Source organism: Aotus nancymaae, unplaced genomic scaffold (assembly GCF_030222135.1).
Source record: "Aotus nancymaae isolate 86718 unplaced genomic scaffold, 86718_ANA_hifiasm-v0.15.2.pri h1tg000072l, whole genome shotgun sequence".
NCBI classification, from domain to species: domain Eukaryota; kingdom Metazoa; phylum Chordata; class Mammalia; order Primates; family Aotidae; genus Aotus; species Aotus nancymaae.
In genome coordinates, this window is record NW_026988487.1 from 16838856 (window position 1) to 16858715 (window position 19860).

The window sequence follows — 19860 nt, forward strand, 5'->3', positions numbered from 1 at the left end:
CAGCCCTGAAGTGATTTTTCTAAGGTTAGGTAGATGGTGGCTGAGCTACAATCAGAGAAGGTAGGTATCTGGGCTCTCACTGCAGTGTCTTCTCTAAATTCTTCAATTATTTACCTAGGAGCAAGTTCTAATCTTTACCAAGCAGCATCTGAAACAAGTTTTTGTCAATATATTAATTCCTCTGTCAATTAGTTGACAAACATTTATTGAATGCCTATTCTACAATGGGCTCTAGAGATGCACAGATGAATTAGACACATTTCCAATCTTCATTAGCTAATAGAAGAGACAAGTGCATACATTATGGGTAATTCATTCTATCTGGGAAGATTGAGGGTACATTTTCATGTCAGAGATGACATCTGAGTTAAGGTAATAAATAAGTAGAACTTTGTTGAGGACATGAGAGGAAAGTATTCCAGGCCTATTAAGAAAATGTAGAAAATGTTCATGGAATAATGCTGAAACTAGTATGACTGGAGAGCAGTACGGCCAGGAATGGAAGGAGTTAAGAAGGTAGGAACCACTCAGTTTGCAATGCCTTTATCTGAGAAATTAGGGATATTAACTTGGAAAAGACTCTGTCTTTGTATTCTTTGAAGCAGGAGTCGGTGGCTTAGGATCTTGAAAAGGTCTTCAGAACCGAGTCTGCGGAAGGCGGCGGCGGCGGCACCTGCGAGCCACTGCTGGTATGGTGGCGTCGACTGCGGTGTGAGCAGAGCGGCCGCGGGGCCAGCCATGCGCCGGCGGCCCTGACACGGGCGCCAGCAGCTCCAAAGCTCGGGGCCTGTGGCCCTTCACCTCGGCGGCCGGGGGCGGCGGCTCAGAGGCAGCAGGCGCTGAGCAAGCTTTGGTGCGGCCTCGGGGCCGAGTTGAGCCCCACTTCGTATTTAACCGCCGCGGCTCCTTGTTCTGTGATGAGGATGGGATCTGGCTCACGAGTTCTATGAGGAGACAATCGTCACTAAGAACGAGCAGAAGCGGGCCAAGCTGAGGCGAGTGCATAAGAATCTGATTCCTCAGGGCATTGTGAAGCTGGATAGCCCCCCACATCCACGTGGATTTTTCTGTGATCCTCTATGAGGTGTGAGCCTGGGAAGTGGCAGACAGAAGCACCCCCTGCCCCAGCGAGAAACTCCCAGGCTCAAGGTGTGGCTTCCATTGAGGAGCCCAGGCTGGGGCCACAACCCTGAATAAACTCCATTGGCCCATAACTTTCAGCTGTTAGCGGGTCAGTCCCACAGAATTGGTTGGGTGTTGGTTTGTGTGTGGACAAGAGGTGGTTGGTGGCTGGTGAAGGCTAATGGCAGAGTTAGCACCCCACTCTCCCCAGCCACCCCTGCGTATACCAGTCAGGAATGCCCGGTACCTGGTTCCTTGGCTGGTCTGCTTGCTTCCAAGTTTGCCTGGGGCCTAGCCCTGCTAGAGGCTACAGCACTTTACAAGCAAGGTCTGCCTTCTTCCAGCCCCTAGGCTGCGGGCACTGTCCTTTCCTTCACTTCCCTTTTGACCCCTAGTCAGAGCATTTCAGCCATTTGCTACTTCAATTCCTCCTGTGTTGGACAGAGGCTGGGGGCAGTGCTAGCCTGATTCTTCCCACCTACCTGCCATCTGTTCCCACCTTCAGACGAGTGGACAGTTTGCTGGCTATTGATAGGAGTGGGGACCGGATGGGGGATTCTCCCACTACCCAGGGCTGGGCTGATCCCCCTACTGCAACTAGTTGTTGCCCCCACACACACACCCGGTTGAGGAGTTGAGAGGGTGCAGGCTGAGGTCAGGACAGGCTGCGGATGCTTGTGCCTATGGGGAGTTACTCCAACCCACCTATTCTGTCTAATCCCCCATGCCTTTGCACCAAGCCCTCTACCCCCCCAATTGGAGGGGACTGTTCACCACCTTGTGGTAAAGGACAACACCCTAAGGCTGGTGCCAGTAGTTATAAGTAGCCTACCACCCCTTCCCTTACAGTAACCCACCCCCACTTCAGGATCAGTCAGGGGAAAGTACTGGAGCCCCTGGGTAGGGAAAGAAAGGAGGGAAAACCATAAAAACCATAAAAGGAATACTTATAATGTGAAGGTTTGTAAATAGTCCATGATGATGTCGTGACAGAGTCTGATTTCTAAATAAAGGTGACTTTTTTATCAAATACTGTGCAAGCTCTGTGCTTCTAGAGTGTGGGAAATGGCTTGGGGAGGGTGGCCCCCAGCCTAGGAAGACTGTTGTGTTCTTTGTTAAATTTCAATAAGATGACTTGTAGATCCTGCAAAAAAAAAGGTCTTCAAGACTCAGCTTTTCAAACTATTTATTATAAGTCATACTTCTCTCTGAAAAACTCTTGAACTTAACAAGTGTTACAGAATATAACAAGTTCCTCAATTCTGTTTGGGAGTTTTCTGGTGAACTCAACGGTCTACCCATGATATACTGTGTTTTCCCTTCTTCCGCTCAGACATGTTAGTAAAATTTAAATATTTCTAAGAAATGAAAAATAGCTTCTAATGAGGAAAAAGGGAACTGTGCTTTTTTTTCTCTTGGTCTCACTCTGTCACCCAGACTGGAATATAGTAGTGCAATAATTGCTTACTGAAATGATTCTATCTGGGAAGAATCACTGCAATGATTCTATCCTGGGCTGAAAGGTACTCTTACCTTTTTTTTTTTTCTCTAAGATGGAGTCTTGCTTTGTTGTCCAAGCTGGAGTGCAGTGGGGCAAACTTGGCTCACTGTAACCTCTGCCTCCCGGGTTCAAGCGATTCTCTTGCCTCAGACTCCCAACTAGTTGGGATTACAGGCACACTACCATGCCTGGCTAATTTTTGTGTTTTTAGTAGAGACAGGGTTTTGCCATGTTGGCCAGGTTGGTCTTGAACTCCTGACCTCAAGCGATCCAACCACTTTGGCCTCCCAAAGTGCTGGGATTACAGGCATGAGCCACCGTGCCCAGCCAATCCTCCTACCTTTGCCTCCCAAGTAGCTGGGACTACAGGTGTGTGCCACTGTGCCCAGCTAATTTTGTATACTCCTACCTCAGCCTCTCAGGTTGCTGGGACTACAGCTGTGCCACCATGCCCAGCTTCTGCGTTAACGGATTGCATAAACAACATAATTGGAATCATAAAAATATAATTTATTTTACAGTATTCAAAGAGGTCTTAAAGTGAGAAACCTGAAGCACACTCCTTGTGTGGACTCATCTTTAAGTGAAGAAGTCCCCAGTCTTGAGTGAACTCTACCAGTAAATAGGAGGCATAACTGATAAAAGACCTTCAATTCATTTGCTACCCTCATCTCCTCTTTTTTTTTTTTTTTTTTTTTTTTTGAGATGGAGTCTTGCTCTGTCACTCAGGCTGGAATGCAGTGGCGTGATCTCGGCTCACTGCAATCTCCACCTCCCAGGTGTTTTTTTTTTTTTTGAGATGGAGTTTTGCTCTTGTTGCCCAGGCTGGAGTGCAATGGCATGATCTCCGCTCACTGCAACCTCTGCTTCCCGGGTTCAAGTGATTCTCCTGCCTCAGCCTCCCGAGTAGCTGGGATTACAGGCACGCGCCACCACACCCGACTAATTTTTGTATTTTTAGTAGAGATGGGGTTTCTGCACATTGGTCAGGCTGGTCTCAAACTCCCAACCTCAGGTGATCCGCCCGCCTCAGCCTCCCAAAGTGCTGGGATTACAGGCATGACCCATCTCACCCAGTCCTCCGCCTCCCAGGTTTAAGTGGTTCTCCTGCCTCAGCATCCGGGGTAGCTGGGACTACAAGCATGCGCCGTCGTGCCCGGCTAACTTTTTGTATTTTTAGTAGAGACAGGGTTTCACTGTGTTAGCCAGGATGGTCTCGATCTCCTGACCTCGTGATCTGCCTGCCTTAGCCTCCCAAAGTGCTAGGATTACAGGCGTGAGCCACCGCGCCCAGCCAAGAACAGTACTTCTAATAATAACAACTAGCTAAAAATAAACGTTCTGTATCTCTTAATTTGTTCTGCTTAACAGTAGTAAATTAGCAATTGCAAAATAAAGGTAAATTTATAAACTTTGAATGGAAATCCAGACTGTAGTTGTATTATAGAAGTGATGATAGCTTTTCCTGTCCTCGAGGACGCCGTGCCAAGCCGGTGTTAGCCTCCAGCCCTGGTTGTGAAAGGCGACAGTAGTCATGGCGATGTTTGAGCAGATGAGAGCCAACATGGGCAAGTTGCTCAAGGGTATTGACAGGTACAATCCTGAGAACCTGGCCACCCTGGAGCGCTATGTGGAGATGCAGGCCAAGGAAAATGCCTATGATCTGGAAGCCAACCTGGCTGTCCTGAAACTGTACCAGTTCAACCCAGCCTTCTTTCAGACCACAGTCACCACCCAGATCCTGCTGAAGGCCCTCACCAATCTGCCACACACGGACTTCACCCTGTGCAAGTGCATGATTGACCAGGCACATCAAGAAGAACAGCCAATCCGGCAGATTTTGTACCTCGAGGACCTGCTGGAGACCTGCCACTTCCAGACCTTCTGGCAAGCCCTGGATGAAAACATGGACCTCTTGGAAGGTATAACTGGCTTTGAAGACTCTGTCCGAAAGTTCATCTGCCATGTCGTGGGTATCACTTACCAGGACATCAACCATTGGCTGCTGGCCAAGATGCTCAGGGATCTATCGGACAGCCAGCTAAAGGTGTGGATGAGCAAATATGGCTGGAGCGCCGATGAATCGGGGCAGATCTTCATCTGTAGCCAGGAAGAGAGCATTAAACCCAAAAACATCGTGGAGAAGATTGACTTCGACAGTGTGTCCAGCATCATGGCCTCCTCCCAGTAACCGAAGGTGTTTAATAAAGATGTGTTGACTCAGAAAAAAAAAAAAAAAAGTGATGATAATACCTAACAGGTTGACACTAGTGATTATGTTTACATGATTTATGAAGTACAATGACATAATAATGCTGTTTTTCCCTAGAAAATAAAGCAAACATAAGTTCGAACAAAGATTAGCAATATTATCAGCAAAACTAACTTTTTTGCGGGGCAGAGCATGCATGAGGAATATACAGAATGATCTTTTTCATCTGCATTTCATTACCATAAAACAAAGTAATCTTCATTAGTTTTATCATTTTTTTTTTTTGAGATGGAGTCTTGCTCTGTCGCCAGCCTGGATGCAACCTCCGCCTCCTGGGTTCAAGCGATTCTTCCGCCTCAGCCTCCCAAGTAGCTGAGACTACAGGCGCGTGCCACCACACCCGGCTAATTTTTGTATTTTTAGTAGAGACAGGGTTTCATCATGGTGAGAATGGTCTCGATCTCTTGACCATGTGATCCACCCGCCTCGGCCTCCCAAAGTGCTGGGATTACAGGCATGAGCCACTGCGCCCAGCCCATATGTTTGTTTTTAATGCTGTCAAATTGTAAGATGAGTATATCCCAGAATACACTATTGGTGCTATTTTAGCTGGCTATTTCTCATTATCAGACTTGGGAAGACAGCATAGTATACTGTGGTGGTTTTTTTGAGACAGAATCTCACTCTGTCAACCAGGCTGAAGTGCAATGGCACGATCTTGGCTCACTGCAACCTCTGCCTCCTGGGTTCAAGCGATTCTCTTGCCTCAGCCTCCTGAGTAGCCAGAACTACAGGCAGGCGCCACCACACCAAGCTAATTTTTGTATTTTTAGTAGAGATGGGGTTTCACCATATTGGCCAGGATGGTCCTGATTTCTTGACTTCACAATCCGCCTGCCGTGGCCTCCCAAAGTGCTGGGATTACAGGTGTGAGCCACCATGCCCGGCCTCAAAAAAATTTCTTTTAGCAGATAGAATAATTATCTTTGATTATAACACAGGTATAAGTAGAACATCTCTGATGAAAGACAAATGGGAATTCAGAGCCCACCATATTGCAGCCTCCTCTTCTGCTTCCTTAAACTCAGGGGTTCCAGAAAGACAGCTTAGATACTTCTGTTGTACTGGAAAACATATGGGATTTTGAGTCCTCTATAGCTGGGTTTAAACCCCAGCTCTTTCCCTTGAGGGATGGTGTAATGGTGGGGGAGTTACTTAATTAACTCTTTGAGATTCAGTGACAAGTATCTGAGGGCGTTAACTAATAGTAACAGTAACTAACATTATTGTTTATGATTGTCCTATGGACAGTCTGCTCAATAAATGGCAACTTGCTTTACTTTTGTTTAAAGTTAAATGTAAAACAACTTGTCCCACAGTCTGAAAAACAATCATAATGGTTGTTTCTAGATGTAGGCCTCCAAAAATTCAGGTTTAGATATTTCCCCTTTGGCTCAGGTGGTTATTTTTCTCCCCCAGGTTATTAGTGTCGAGTTTCTTCTTGTCCCAGGAGTTCTAACTATGGCTTACTAACATCTTTATTATATCTTGTTAACTCTAGATAAACAGACATACACAAATCAGTGGTTTATTATGAAAACTCCAAAATACATCATGAATGTTCCATGGTTCTCATGTTTTTTATTTCCTACACAAAGAAAACAAAAATGAGTAAACTTTTGCGTGTATGTGTGTGTGTTTTTTGTTGTTGTTGCTGTTGCTGAGACAGTTTCGCTCTTGTTACCCAGGTTGGAGCACCATTTTTGCCCAGGCTGGAGTGCAGTGGTGCAATCTCGACTCACCGCAACCTCTACCTCCCTGCTTCAAGCAATTCTCCTGCCTCGGCCTCCTGAGTAGCTGAGATTACAGGCATGCACCACCATGCCCAGCTAATTTTTGTATTTTTAATAAAGACGGGATATCACAGGTTGGCCAGGCTGGTCTCTAACTCTTGACCTCAGGTGATCCACCCATCTCTGCCTCACAAAGTGCTGGGATTATAGGCATGAGCCACCACGCCCAGCAGAGGCCATTTTTTCTTTTTTTTACTTATTAATTTTTTTTTTTTTTTTTTTGATACGGAGTTTTGCTCTTGTTACCCAGGCTGGAGTGCAATGATGGCGCGATCTCGGCTCACCGCAACCTCCGCCTCCTGGGTTCAGGCAATTCTCCTGCCTCAGCCTCCTGAGTAGCTGGGATTACAGGCACGCGCCACCATGCCCAGCTAATTTTTTGTATTTTTAGTAGAGACGGGGTTTCACCATGTTGACCAGGATGGTCTCGATCTCTTGACCTTGTGATCCACCTGCCTCGGCCTCCCAAAGTGCTGGGATTACAGGCGTGAGTCACCTCGCCCGGCCCTAATATTTTTATTTTTGAGATGGAGTATCACTGCATTGCTCAGGCTGGAGTGCGGTGGCACAACCTTGGCTCACTGCAAACCTTTGCCTACTCGGTTTAAGAGATTCTCCTGCCTCAGCCTCCTGAGTAGCTGGAATTACAGGCATGCGCCACCACATCCATCTAATTTTTGTATTTAGTAGAGACGGGGTTTCACTATGTTAGCCAGGCTGTTCTTGAACTCAGGACCTCAGATGATCCACCTGACTCAGCCTCCCAAAGTGCTGGGATTATAGGCATGAGCCAACGCGTCTGGCCTTTTAACTTATTTTTATTTGTTTTTCTTATTTTCCTATTCAGATAATCACTAGTTGACTTTTTTTTTTTTTTTTTTTTTGAGACTGAGTCTTGCTCTGTCACCCAGGCTGGAGTGCCATGGCGAGATCTTGGCTCAATTGCAACCTCTGCCTCCCAGGTTTCAGCGATTCTCCTGCCTCAGCCTCCCAAGTAGCTGGGATTACAGGCGCGCTCCACCACGCCAGTCTAATTTTTGTATTTTTTAGTAGAAATGGGGTTTCATCATATTGCTCAGGCTGGTCTTGAATTCTGACCTTGTGATCCGTCCGCTTTGGCCTCCCAAAGTGCTGGGATTACAGGTGTGAGCCACCACATCTGGCCCTGACATTCTTTTTTATAAAAATCAAAATTGATTCTATTTCTCTAAGAACTTATCAGCAAATGCAATGTGTCAATTTCCTCAAGCAAGGCAATTTTTTTTTTCTTTTTCTTTTTTTTTTTTTTTTTGAGACGGAGTTTCGCTCTTGATACCCAGGCTGGAGCGCAATGGCGCGATCTCGGCTCACCGCAATCTCCGCCTCCTGGGTTCAGGCAATTCTCCTGCCTCAGCCTCCTGAGTAGCTGGGATTACAGGCACGCGCCACCGTGCCCAGCTAATTTTTTGTATTAGTAGAGACGGGGTTTCACCATGTTGACCAGGATGGTCTCGATCTCTTGACCTCGTGATCCACCCGCCTCGGCCTCCCAAAGTGCTGGGATTACAGGCTTGAGCCACCGCGCCCGGCCAATTTTTTTTTTCTTATATAGTGTTGTTGACTTTTTTTTTTCTTTTTTTTGATATGGAGTCTCACTCTGCTGCCCAGGCTGGAGTGCAATGGCAAGATCTCAGCTCACTGCAACCTCTGCCTCTCCGATTCAAGCAATTCACCTGCCTCAGCCTCCCAAGTAGCCGGGACTACACGTGTGGGCCACCACACCTGGCTCATTTTTGTATTTTTAGTAGAGACAGAGTTTCACCATATTGTCCAGGCTGGTCTCGAACTCCTGACCTTGTGATCTGCTCACTTTCACCTCCCAAAGTGTTGGGATTGCAGGCGTGAGCCACCACTCCTGGCCTTGTTGACTTATTTTAATAGTCTCAGCCCTAAATTTTAAGGAGTTGAGGATAAATAGAGGATAGAAAGACAATGTACAGGTACAAGGGAGATTTGATACATTGGTTATTTTAAGGCAAATGCATTCATACTGATGATTATTCATTCCAGCATATCAGAGGCAATATTTACTGATCTTTCTTGACCTAGAAATGACATGTGCTAGCCGGGCGCGGTGGCTCATGCCTATACTCCCAGCACTTTGGGAGGCTGAGGCGGGAGGATCACCAGGTCAGGAGTTCGAGATCAGCCTGGCCAACATAGTGAAACCTTGTTTCTACTAAAAGTACAGAAAATTAGCTGAACGTAGTGGCAGGCACCTGTAATCCCAACTACTTGGGAGGCTGAGGCAGGAGAATCACTTGAACCTCGGAGTCAGAGGTTACAGTGAGCTGAGAGCATGCCATTGCACTCCAGCCCAGCCAACAGTGTGAAACTCCATCTCAAAAAAAAAAAAAAAAGAAAAAGAAAAGAAATGATAGGTGCTACATCTTATATCTTTAAAACTCTTTACTTTTCTAGCATGAGAGTGAAGCATGAGGCCTCTGGAGACACTGCCTGGGTTAGAATCCCAGTTTGTGCAAGCTACTTAACAAATCTTAGCTGGTTGGGGTGGCTCATGCTTGTAATCCCAGCACTTTGAGAGGCTGAAGTCAGCTGATCACTAGGTCAGGAGTTTGAGACCAGCCTCGCCAACATAGTGAAACCCCATCTCTACTAAAAATACAAAAATTAGCAGGGCGTGGGTGGTCAGCGCCTGTAATCCCAGCTACTCAGGAGGCTGAGACAGGAGAATTGCTTGAATACGAGAGGCAGAGGTTGCAGTGAACCAAGATGGAGCCACTGCACTCCAGCCTGGGTGATAGAGTGAGACTCCATCTCAATGAAAAAAAATCTTGCTGCCGGGCGCGGTGGCTCACGCCTGTAATCCCAGCACTTCCGGAGGCTGAGGCAGGTGGATCACGAGGTCAAGAGATCGAGACCATCCTGATCAACATGGTGAAACTCCGTCTCTATTAAAAATACAAAAAATTAGCTGGGCATGGTGGCACATGCCTGTAATCCCAGCTACTCAGGAGGCTGAGGCAGGAGAATTACCTGAACCCAGGAGGCGGAGGTTGCGGTGAGCCGAGGTCGTGCCATTGCACTCCAGCCTGGGTAACAAGAGCGAAACTGTGTCTCCAAAAAAAAAATCTTGCTGTTATTTCCTCATTTATGAAAGAGATAATAATAAGTGCCTATCTCAGAGGGTTGGTGTGAGAATTGAATAAGTTAAGCTTGTAAAAACTCAAAATATTGCCTGGCACATAGTAAAGCACTCAATCATTATTATCATAATTTATATTTGTGCACTGGTGTCCAACCTTATTCATTAAGACTCATGATGAGGCTGGGGGCGTTGGCTCACGCCTGTAATCCCAGCACTTTGGGAGGACGAGGTGGGTGGATCATGACGTCAGAAGTACAATACCAGCCTTACCAATATGGTGAAACCCTGTCTCTACTAAAAATATGAAAATTAGCTGGGCATAGTGGCACCCTCCTGTAATCCCAGCTACTTAAGAGGCTGAGGCAGGAGAATCTCTTGAATCCGGAAGGCCTCTAGAGGTTGCAGTGAGCTGAGATCAAGCCACTGCACTCCAGCTGGGCAACAGAGTGAGACTCCATCTCAAAAAAAAAAAAAAAATTATAAGAATAATCAGGCTGTTCGTGGTGGCTCACGCCTATAATCCCAACACTTTCGGAGGCCGAGGCGGGCGGATCACATGGTCAGGAGATCGAGATCATCCTGGCCAACATGGTGAAACCCCTCTCTACTCAAAATACAAAAATTAGCCCGGCGTGGTGGCCCGCACCTGTAGTCCCAGTTACTCGGGAGGCTGAGGCAGGAGAATTGCTTGAACCAGGAGGCTGAAGTTTCAGTGAGCCACCGTCGCGCCATTGCACTCCAGCAGTGGCTCACGCCTGTAATCCCAGCACTCTGGGAGGCCGAGGTGGGTGGATCACCTGAGGTTAGGAGTTCAAGACCAGCCTGGTCAAAATGGTGACCCCCGCCACCCCTATCTCTAAAAAAAAAAAAAAGAAAGAAAAGAAAAATTGGCCGGGCTTGGTGGCTCACGCCTGTAATCCCAGCACTCTGGAAGGCCGAGGTGGGTGGATCAAGAGGTCAAGAGATCAAGACCATCCTGGCCAACATGGTGAAACCTCATCTCTAAATAAGAAAAAAAAAAGAAAAATTGAGATAATGCCAGCAAAGTCATATTAATTAGTGTTAAAATATTTGCTATTTTTCTGTCCTTACATATATATCTAAGTTCTGTGCTAGGAAATATAAAAGTAGTAGACAATGGACTTTGCTTTTAGGAGTTTACAGTTCAAGTCTAGATATAATATGAAGGTAAAAACAAATCCCCTAGAAAACAATTCAAATTCAGTGTGAGGTAGGGAAATTAAATATATACAAGTGCTGGGCACGGTGGCTTACGCCTGTAATCCCAGCACTTTGGGAGGCTGAGGCGGGCAAATCACCTGAGTTCAAGAGTTCAAGACCAGCCTTACGAACATGGAGAAATATCGTCTCTACTAAAAACACAAAAATTAGCTGGGTGTTGTGGAGGGTGCCTGTAATCCCAGCTACTTGAGAGGCTAAGGCAGGAAAATCACTAGAACCTGGAGGTTGTGGTGAGCCAAGATCACACCATTACACTCCATCTTGGGCAACAAGAACAAAACTCCATCTAATAAATAAATAAATAAATACAAGTCATTGAGAATGAACTGTGCACTGGTGTCCAACCTTATTCATTGAGACTTATTGGATAAGTTCAGGTGCGGTGGTTCACACCTGTAATCCCAGCACTTTGGGAGGCCAAGAAGGGTGGATCACAAATCTCAAAATTTAGAAATAACAACACAAACTAAGCTAGTCACAGATGAGACCAATCATGAGATGATCTGTAAATGTTTTTACCTATCTGATTAAAAAGACTGTAACTAAGACAACCTCTCAATTAATTCCAATTTGTCTGAGGCATTAAGATTTTTTTAAAAGTAGGCCGGGCGCGGTGGCTCACGCCTGTAATCCCAGCACTTTGGGAGGCCGAGGCGGGTGGATCAAGAGGTCAAGAGATCAAGACCATCCTGGTCAACATGGTGAAACCCCATCTCTACTAAAAATACAAAAAATTAGCTGGGCATGGTGGCGCGTGCCTGTAATCCCAGCTACTCAGGAGGCTGAGGCAGGAGAATTGCCTGAACCCAGGAGGCGGAGGTTGCGGTGAGCCAAGATCGCGCCATTGCACTGCAGTCTGGATAATAAGAGCGAAATTCTGTCTCAAAAAAAAAAAAAAGATTTTTTAAAAAATATAAGCAAAGTTTTATTAGAGAAAAAAAGAAACAAAAGAATGGTTACTCCATAGGCAGAGCAGCCCCGAGGGTTGCTGGTTAGGTAAGTTTTTTTTCTTTTTTTTTTTTTAAGTTTTCTACCTACAGTCTTGACAAAGGAGAATTGAAAAGTGAGAATTTATTACTATGCCTCTCCTCTCCTGTATAGCATGGCTGGCTTTGATTGTTATGACCACTGCAGGTTGGCTCCTGTACATAAAACCGTGTACATGCCCAAGTTGAGAATGCTACCATGGTGTTCTTAAAGGAAATAAACCTTTAAGAAAGGACATCCCAGTTTCATCAGTTCCATTTCTCTCTGTTCATCAAAGACATATGGGTAATGTATCACTAGATTTTTTCTTTGATTGTACCCATTCTTTCATCCCCACTTCCCCCCGGAATGGGATATCCTTGTACAAATGATGAAGACTGGTCATTTTGCCAGTTATCCTTACTATAAATTAATAAGTTAGCATTATAGTTTATAGTTTTGGTATTTTGTAATTGGCTTAGTGTGATTTAATTTTCCAGACCTGAACCAGATTGAAAAAACTTCATTTTCTTTTTTTTTTTTTTGGCGGGGGAGGGAGTCTCACTCTGTCGTCCAGGCTGGAGTGCAGTGGCGCGACCTCTCCCTCCTGGGTTCAAGGAATTCTCCTGCCTCAGTCTCCTGAGTAGCTGGGATTACAGGCATGCGCCACCATGCTCAGCTGAATTTTTTTGTATTTTTAGTAGAGATGGGGTTTTACCATGTTTGTCAGGCTGGTCTCAAACTCCTGACCTTGCGATCCACCTGCCTCAGCCTCCCAAAGTGCTGAGATTATAGGCGTGTGCCACCATGCCCAGGTAATTTTTGTATTTTTAGTAGAGGTGGGGTTTCACCATGGTAGACAGGTTGGTCTTGAACTCCTGACTTCAGGTGATCAGCCCACCTTGGCCTCCCAAAGTGCTGGGATTACAGGGATGAGCCACCGTTCCCAGCTGAAGTAACCTCATTTTGTTTTTCTTTCTTTTTTTTGTTTCCCCGCCCCTCCGTCTTTTTTTTTTTTTTTTTTTTAAGACGGAGTCTTGCTCTGTCACCCAGGTTGAACTGCAATGGCTCGATCTTGGCTCCTTGTAACCTCTGCCTCCCAGGTTCAAATGATTCTCCTGCCTCAGCCTCCTGAGTAGCTGGGACTACAGGCGTGTGCCACTGCGCCTGGCTAATATTTTGTATTTTTAGTAGGGATGCGGTTTCACTGTGTTAGCCAGGATGGTCTCAATCTCTTGACCTCGTGATCCTCCTGCTTTGGTCTCCCAAAGTGCTAGGATTACAGGCGTGAGCCACCGCGTCTGGCCGAAACCTCATTTTCTAACCCCAAAGCTGAAGAGGAGTTTAGCAAGATCTAAAAACCTAAGAGCCTCAATGGAGTGGAGTTAATTAAAGAAGGCTGGTCTTGGCTGGACGTGGTGGCTCACGCCTGTAATCTCAGCACTTTGGGAGACCGAGGCAGGCGGATCACGAGGTCAAGAGATTGAAACCATCCTGGCCAACATGGTGAAACCCCGTCTCTACTAAAAATACAAAAAATTAGCTGGGCGTGGTGGCATGCGCCTGTAGTCCCAGCTACTTGGGAGGCTGAGGCAGGAGAATTGCTTGAACCTGGGAGGCGGAGGTGGCAGTGAGCCGAGGTCAGGCTACTGCACTCCAGCCTGGCGCCTGGTGACAGAGTGAGACTCTGTCTAAAAAAAAAAAAAAAAAAGAAGGCTGGTCTCAGAAGTCTAAAACACCTCTTTTTTGGTGGCAGAGATATAAAAACATGGAGTACAGGCCAGGCATGGTGGCTCACGCCTGTAATCCCAGAATTTTGAGAGGCCAAGGCAGGCTGATCAGTTGAGGTCAGGAGTTCAAGACCAGTCTGCCCAACGTGGTGAAACCCCGTCTATACAAAAATACACAAATTAGCTGGGCATGATGGCAGGCACTTGTAATCACAGCCACTTGGGAGGCTGAGGCCCCAACAATCACTTGAACCTGGGAGGCAGAGGTTGCAGTAAGCAGATATAATGCCTTTGCACTCCAGCCTGGGCGACAGAGCAAGACTCTGTCTCAAAAAAAGAAAAGGAGTACAGAGAATAGTGTAATAAACAAGAAGACGTTCTGAACTTTTTGTCTGAATATAAAATATAGCTTGTCCTTACCAACAGACATTCCTAATTTCAGGTAAGAAGATATACCTAATTTCAGACGTGTTCCTGAAATCCCAAATACTATATACATCATTTGTAGAGGTCACTTTCTTCAGTAGCAAAGGCTTTGATAAAACTGGTACTTTGGTATTTAATCATTACAAAGATAACCGGTTTTGTAAACAACTTGAATAACCGTTTGAAAGACGCTTGTTTTGTAAACAGTGTTTTGCAGTGAACTATAGAGAACCTAAGTAGACATCTAAAAAATGCTGTTGAGAGTATGAAATGGTTCTATGTTTACAGATTGGAATTTTTGAAGTTTTAATGTAATATAAAATTATAGGATGTAAATAGCAAGAATATCCTTAGAGATCATCTTGTCCAACCTGAAATTCAAATCTTTAAGAATATTAGCTCAATTCCAAACCAAACTGTGCCAGAAAACTGAACCGGGCCTGGGTGTCTATCATTTAAAGCAAGACCTGCTGGTGGCAGTGGCTCACGCCTTGTAATCCCAGCACTTTGGGAGGCAGAGGCAGGTGGGTCATGAGGTCAAGAGATTGAGACCATCCTGGCCAACATGGTGAAACCCTGTCTCTACTAAAAATACAAAAATTAGCTGGGCATGGTGGTGCGGGCCTGTAATCCCAGCTACTTGGGAGGCTGAGGCAGGAGAATCATTTGAACCTGGGAGGCAGAGGTTGCAATGAGCCGAGATCTAGCTATTGCACTCCAACCTGGGTGACAGAGCAAGACTCTGTCTAAAAAAAAAAAAAAGAAAAAGAAAAACAAAATGAGGTTTGTTCGGCCGGGCGCAGTGGCTCACCGCTGTAATCCCAGAACTTTGGGAGGCCAAGGCAGGCGGATCACCTGAGGTCAGGAGTTTAAGACCAGCCTGGCTAACATGGTGAAACACTGCCTCTATTAAAAATACAAATATTAGCTGGGTGTGGTGGCGCACACCTGTAGACTTAGCTACTAGGGAGGCTGAGGCAGGAGAATCGCTAGAACTCCAGAGGCAGAGGTTGCAGTGAGCCGAGATCCCGTCACAGCATTCCAGCCTAGAGACAGAGTGAGAGTACGTCTCAAAAAAAAAAAAAAAAAAAAAAAAAAAAGCAAGACCCGCAAAACACCGGGTCCCCCCTCAGCTTTCTGAGTTGAAAATCTATAGATCCTCAAAAAGGGAAGAGTGTATGTACCTACTTCTAAGAAATTAGTTTACCGCTCTGACCACTCTTCCAATGTCTGGGGGCAAAAACCTAAGGATGTAGATTTTGCTCTCATCACGAGATCTACCCGTCAGGATCTCGGTAGCGATCCTGAAACCTCATGGCATCTACAGAAAATAGTTTTGCTTGTTTCTATAGGGCATCCCTACAATGATGTTAAGTCGCCGCCTTTGGTGAAGCTCAGTCACCTCCGACAGCAGCACCGCAACGCCTTGGCTGTGCCAGGTGGGATTCGGCCATGGATGGTTTGGGGCATGCGGTGTCGCGAGGGGACAGGGGACGCGATCCCCGTCCCGGGAGCCCCTCAACTGAGAAGCGACCCTGACCAGGGTCACACCAACCCCCTAGGCAGGCCCCGTCCAGGGAAGTTAGAGACTCGATGATCTGTAAAATATATCAGTTCATTGAACAGGCTCCTCGCTCCCAGTTCCTCGGAGGCCTGCCTCTCTCCAGGGGTCCTCTAACCCTCTCGGGGCGGTGACTGACGACGCTCAGAAGGCGAGAAACGGCTCCTTAAACCGCTCGCTGGGTCCCTCTCTCCCCACAATGCACCGGGGCCAGCAGGAAGGCCGCTCCGACCCCTAATTTTCCCGCGAATTCAGTTCAAAGAGGCGGCCGGGCCCGCGGTCGGCAGCGCGCACGGGCCAACCAAGCCGCGCCTCCGCTAGAAGCGCCTCCGCGTGACTGACGGGGGAATCCGCGGGCCAACAGGCTGGACAGCGGGGCGGCGCGCGCTCCCGTCGCCCAATCAGAGCGCCGGGCGGGGGAAGTGGGCGGAGCGAGGCCAGGGTAGGGTGAGCGGCCTCCGGAGCGGAGCGGGTCTCTGAGGAGACACTTTTTTTTTTTCCTCCCTCCTTCCCTCCTCTCCTCCTCCCTTCCCTTCCCCTCTCCTCCCCTCTCTCCTCCTTCCCCCCTCGGTCCGCCGGAGCCTGCTGGGGCGAGCGGTTGGTATTGCAGGCGCTTACTCTCCGGGGCCGCCCGGCGGGTAGCTGGCGGGGGGAGGAGGCAGGAACCGCGATGGCGCCTCAGAAGCACGGCGGTGGGGGAGGGGGCGGCTCGGGGCCCAGCGCGGGGTCCGGGGGAGGCGGCTTCGGGGGTTCGGCGGCGGTGGCGGCGGCGACGGCTTCGGGCGGCAAATCCGGCGGCGGGGGCTGTGGAGGCGGCGGCAGTTATTCGGCCTCCTCCTCCTCCTCCGTGGCGGCAGCGGCGGGGGCCGCGGTGTTACCGGTGAAGAAGCCGAAAATGGAGCACGTCCAGGCTGACCACGAGCTTTTCCTCCAGGCCTTTGAGAGTGAGTATGTGCGAGGCTTTGAGGGCAGGAGGACCCACTCTGCCAGCACCGGGGACGGGACACTCTGCTGGGCCCCTTTCCTCCTCGGGAGTCCACTTGGTGTGGGAGTGGAGGGAGGAATTGAGGGGATGTCCCCCTTTCGGGGATTACGCCTCCAGGGCATCCAGAATCTAGGGCCTTGGGAGAGCTGGAAAAGAGGGTCCGGGTAGGTTCTTAACTCCCCCCAGACTGACGCGAGAGGCTCAGGACTGGGGCCCCACGTTAAGAGCAGGCGGCTTTTAGATGAGGTAGCAGCTGAACTGAGCTGCAGTCACATCCCGAGACTAGTTCTTGTTTTCTTTCATGCCTTTCGGACTCTAGAAATACGGGGGTTTCGGCTGTAGCTTTTGAGTGGCAAAATGAAGCCTGTGAAGGGACGAGTGCAGTCCAACCGAAGAAATGATCTTTAGTCTGAAATGCCTTCGCGCTAACTTGGTGCTGCAGGTTCACATGGCACCTTTGGATGCTTAAAACCTTTCAAATGTATCCACCCATTTTGTGGATATGTAAACTGAGCCAGAGAGTGGTCAAGCATCTTCTCTGGAGACGACCGCGGAATTCTGCTTTTTATACTCGGCTTACAGGACATTTTCTTAACGTCGATTTCTGTTTCTAAGGTCTGTCTGGAGGGTGAAACTGACTTATTTGGAAAGGAGAGCAAGGTGTCTGGAAACAAACAATAGAATTTATTAAAAACATCGTAACTATAAATAATCCTGATTGTTCTTTAAGGAATGTTATATTTTGATTGGTTTCCGTTTTTGCTTTTGTGCGTTATAATTTGAGTGATCTTTAATAGCTAAATAATCTTACTGAAACTTGAATAAACTCGGCTCTACCGCTCAATGTTCTTATTTACAATTTCACTGTGGCATATGTTAAGGGCATGGTATCAGCTGTGCTTGGAAAGACGTATTACATTGTTTAATACCCTTCCTTCGTTCTCTCTCATTAGTGCTTCATGAAATTCTAATTTGAACTTAATAGAAAGAATTTCAGTTTTTATCGAAACGAATATCGAACCTGCTTCAGAGAGATTCACATTATTCACATATTATATTGCTTAATATACTTTGAAATATCTGGAGAGGCCTCAATTGGAAGTAGGATGGAGAACTGACGGGCAGTGGTGACAGTAATCATACTTGTTTGTACCCCTTCTAAAGTATCTCATCTTCCTTTAGTTAATTTAAAATGAAACTAGCCAGTTGAAGATTTAGATGGAAATTTTAAAAGTTCTTTCTGAATGTTATGAGAAGACAGATACTCCAAGAAAGTTTTAACTATTTTCGTTCTGATGAGTCCACCTCGGAGAAGTCAACTGTCATTAAGAGCTAGATCTGGTCATAAAACAACTTGAAGTTGTTCACTGGGAAGTTTAAATACTTTAATGTAATTATTTACATAATTCATATTTGACTTATTTTGATACTGTTTTATTTAAAGAAACATGATACTAATAGGTCATCAGTGTAACTCATATGATGGTGTAAATATATATTTTTTTCTTTTAAGTCCTGTATAACAAATTAAATTTTAACTAATTTGAAACTTAATTCAACTCATTTTAAGCCTTAGACTGTTTTAGGAGTCTGTCAATTGTGTAAAAAATGTATTGAGATAATATTTACATTGAACAAAATAGATAAAACTTTAAATTATAATTAGGAATATTTATTGAGAATTTTTGCTGCAGTTTGTGTCCCAGATTTATTTCAATATTGACCGACTTTTGAGTACAGTGGGTCCCAACTGTAATCCCAGCTACTCTGGAGACTGGTGCTGGAGCATCGATTGAGCCCAGGAGTTTGAGACCAGCCTGGGCAAGATAGCAAGACCTCTTTTCAAAAAAAGAAATAAAAATACTTGACTGACTTTCATCATATCTGTATTAGGAATGTCTGGGATCTGTATTAGGGTATCGTCGTTTCTGTATTAGGATGTATTAGGATTCTGTTTTGGCTGACTGCAAGTTTTTATGTGACCAATTAAAAAGTGAAATGTTCAAAAAAAAAAAAAAAATTGAAATGTTCAGGCTGGGCGCCATGGCTCAGGCCTGTAATCCTAGCACTTTGGGAGGCCGAGGTGGGCGGATTACCTGAGATCAGGAGTTCAAGACCAACCTGGCCAACAGGGAGAAACTCCATCCCTACTGAAAATAAAAAAATTAGCTAGGCGTGGCGGCACATGCCTGTAATCCCAGCTACTCAGGAGGCTGAGGCAGGAGAATTGCTTGAACCTGGGAGGCAGAGGTTGCCATGAGGGGAGATTGCACCATGCACTCCAGACCGGGCAAGAAGAGCGAAACTGTCAAAAAAAAAAAAAAGAAAGAAAAGTGAAATTTTCATTTTGTTTGGCATCAATAAATAGTTCTTTTGTTGACTCCAGCTAACTAGTGCAGCTGCTTTTTGGAAGAAAATTGGTTATAGATAGTTTAAATTAGCTAAGTTAAATGAGTATAACTACTTCTCTTCAGTTCTGTCCAACAAGTATCTTAAAAAAGTTTAAGAAAAATATTGTAGAGAACCTTCAGTATAAAATAAGTGTAGATGAACTTTGTGAATGTATGCCACTGATTGAATGCCTTTTGATCTTACTGTGCATACTAATTTTCTTGATGTAAATATTTAGTACAATATAAATATTCAGTGCATGATTTCCATAGCAGGTGATAAATTTATATTGTTACAACATGGTCTGGGTTGATATTTTTCTGACAAGCAAGTTTAGATAATGTTTGCATTTTGTTTTCTATTACCTAGAGCCAACACAGATCTATAGATTTCTTCGAACTCGGAATCTCATAGCGGTAAGTAGTCAACAAAATTTATCATTATTTCTCTCTTATAACTGCGTCTGTATTCAATTTTAACATTTTTAAAACTCTTTTTGTAGCCAATATTTTTGCACAGAACTCTTACTTACATGTCTCACCGAAACTCCAGAACAAACATCAAAAGGTACATTTTATCAATCTTATTTCAAGCTGATCAAACTATGTTAAAGTTTTATTTTAAAGTACTGTTTCTCAAAATTAAAGAAAAATGAAAATAAACTTTCTAACTAAAGATTTAATATGAAAACTGAAATGGGAGAGTGACTGGTTGAACTGGTTG

General features: G+C 45.8%; 2 protein-coding genes and 1 pseudogene across 3 annotated transcripts in view; all 3 read left to right on the top strand.

Annotated features, from left to right (window-relative positions):
* Nucleotides 1–303: 303 nt before the first annotated feature.
* On the top strand, nucleotides 304–1090 carry LOC105715162 (tumor suppressor candidate 2-like; annotated as a pseudogene).
* Nucleotides 1091–4101: 3011 nt separating this feature from the next.
* LOC105715075 (eukaryotic translation initiation factor 3 subunit K-like) lies at nucleotides 4102–4863 on the top strand. Its single transcript, XM_064367446.1, has one exon. It carries the CDS (start codon nucleotides 4158–4160, stop codon nucleotides 4812–4814), a length of 657 nt encoding a protein of 218 aa, XP_064223516.1. The 5' UTR covers nucleotides 4102–4157; the 3' UTR covers nucleotides 4815–4863.
* An 11326-nt stretch (nucleotides 4864–16189) lies between these two features.
* SUZ12 (SUZ12 polycomb repressive complex 2 subunit) overlaps nucleotides 16190–19860 on the top strand; it is a 64141-nt gene continuing 60470 nt past the window's right edge. For both annotated transcript variants that reach the window (XM_064367669.1, XM_064367670.1), the window contains exons 1-3: nucleotides 16190–16705; nucleotides 19507–19553; nucleotides 19640–19704. In XM_064367669.1, the coding sequence (XP_064223739.1) occupies nucleotides 16432–16705; nucleotides 19507–19553; nucleotides 19640–19704 (386 nt within the window). In that variant the 5' untranslated portion in view covers nucleotides 16190–16431. The remainder of the gene's footprint in view (nucleotides 16706–19506; nucleotides 19554–19639; nucleotides 19705–19860) is intronic.

Bases quoted from the DNA above. Each gene is read 5' to 3' on its own strand.
- LOC105715075 (XM_064367446.1), top strand. From the start codon at position 4,158: ATGGCGATGTTTGAGCAGATGAGAGCCAACATGGGCAAGTTGCTCAAG.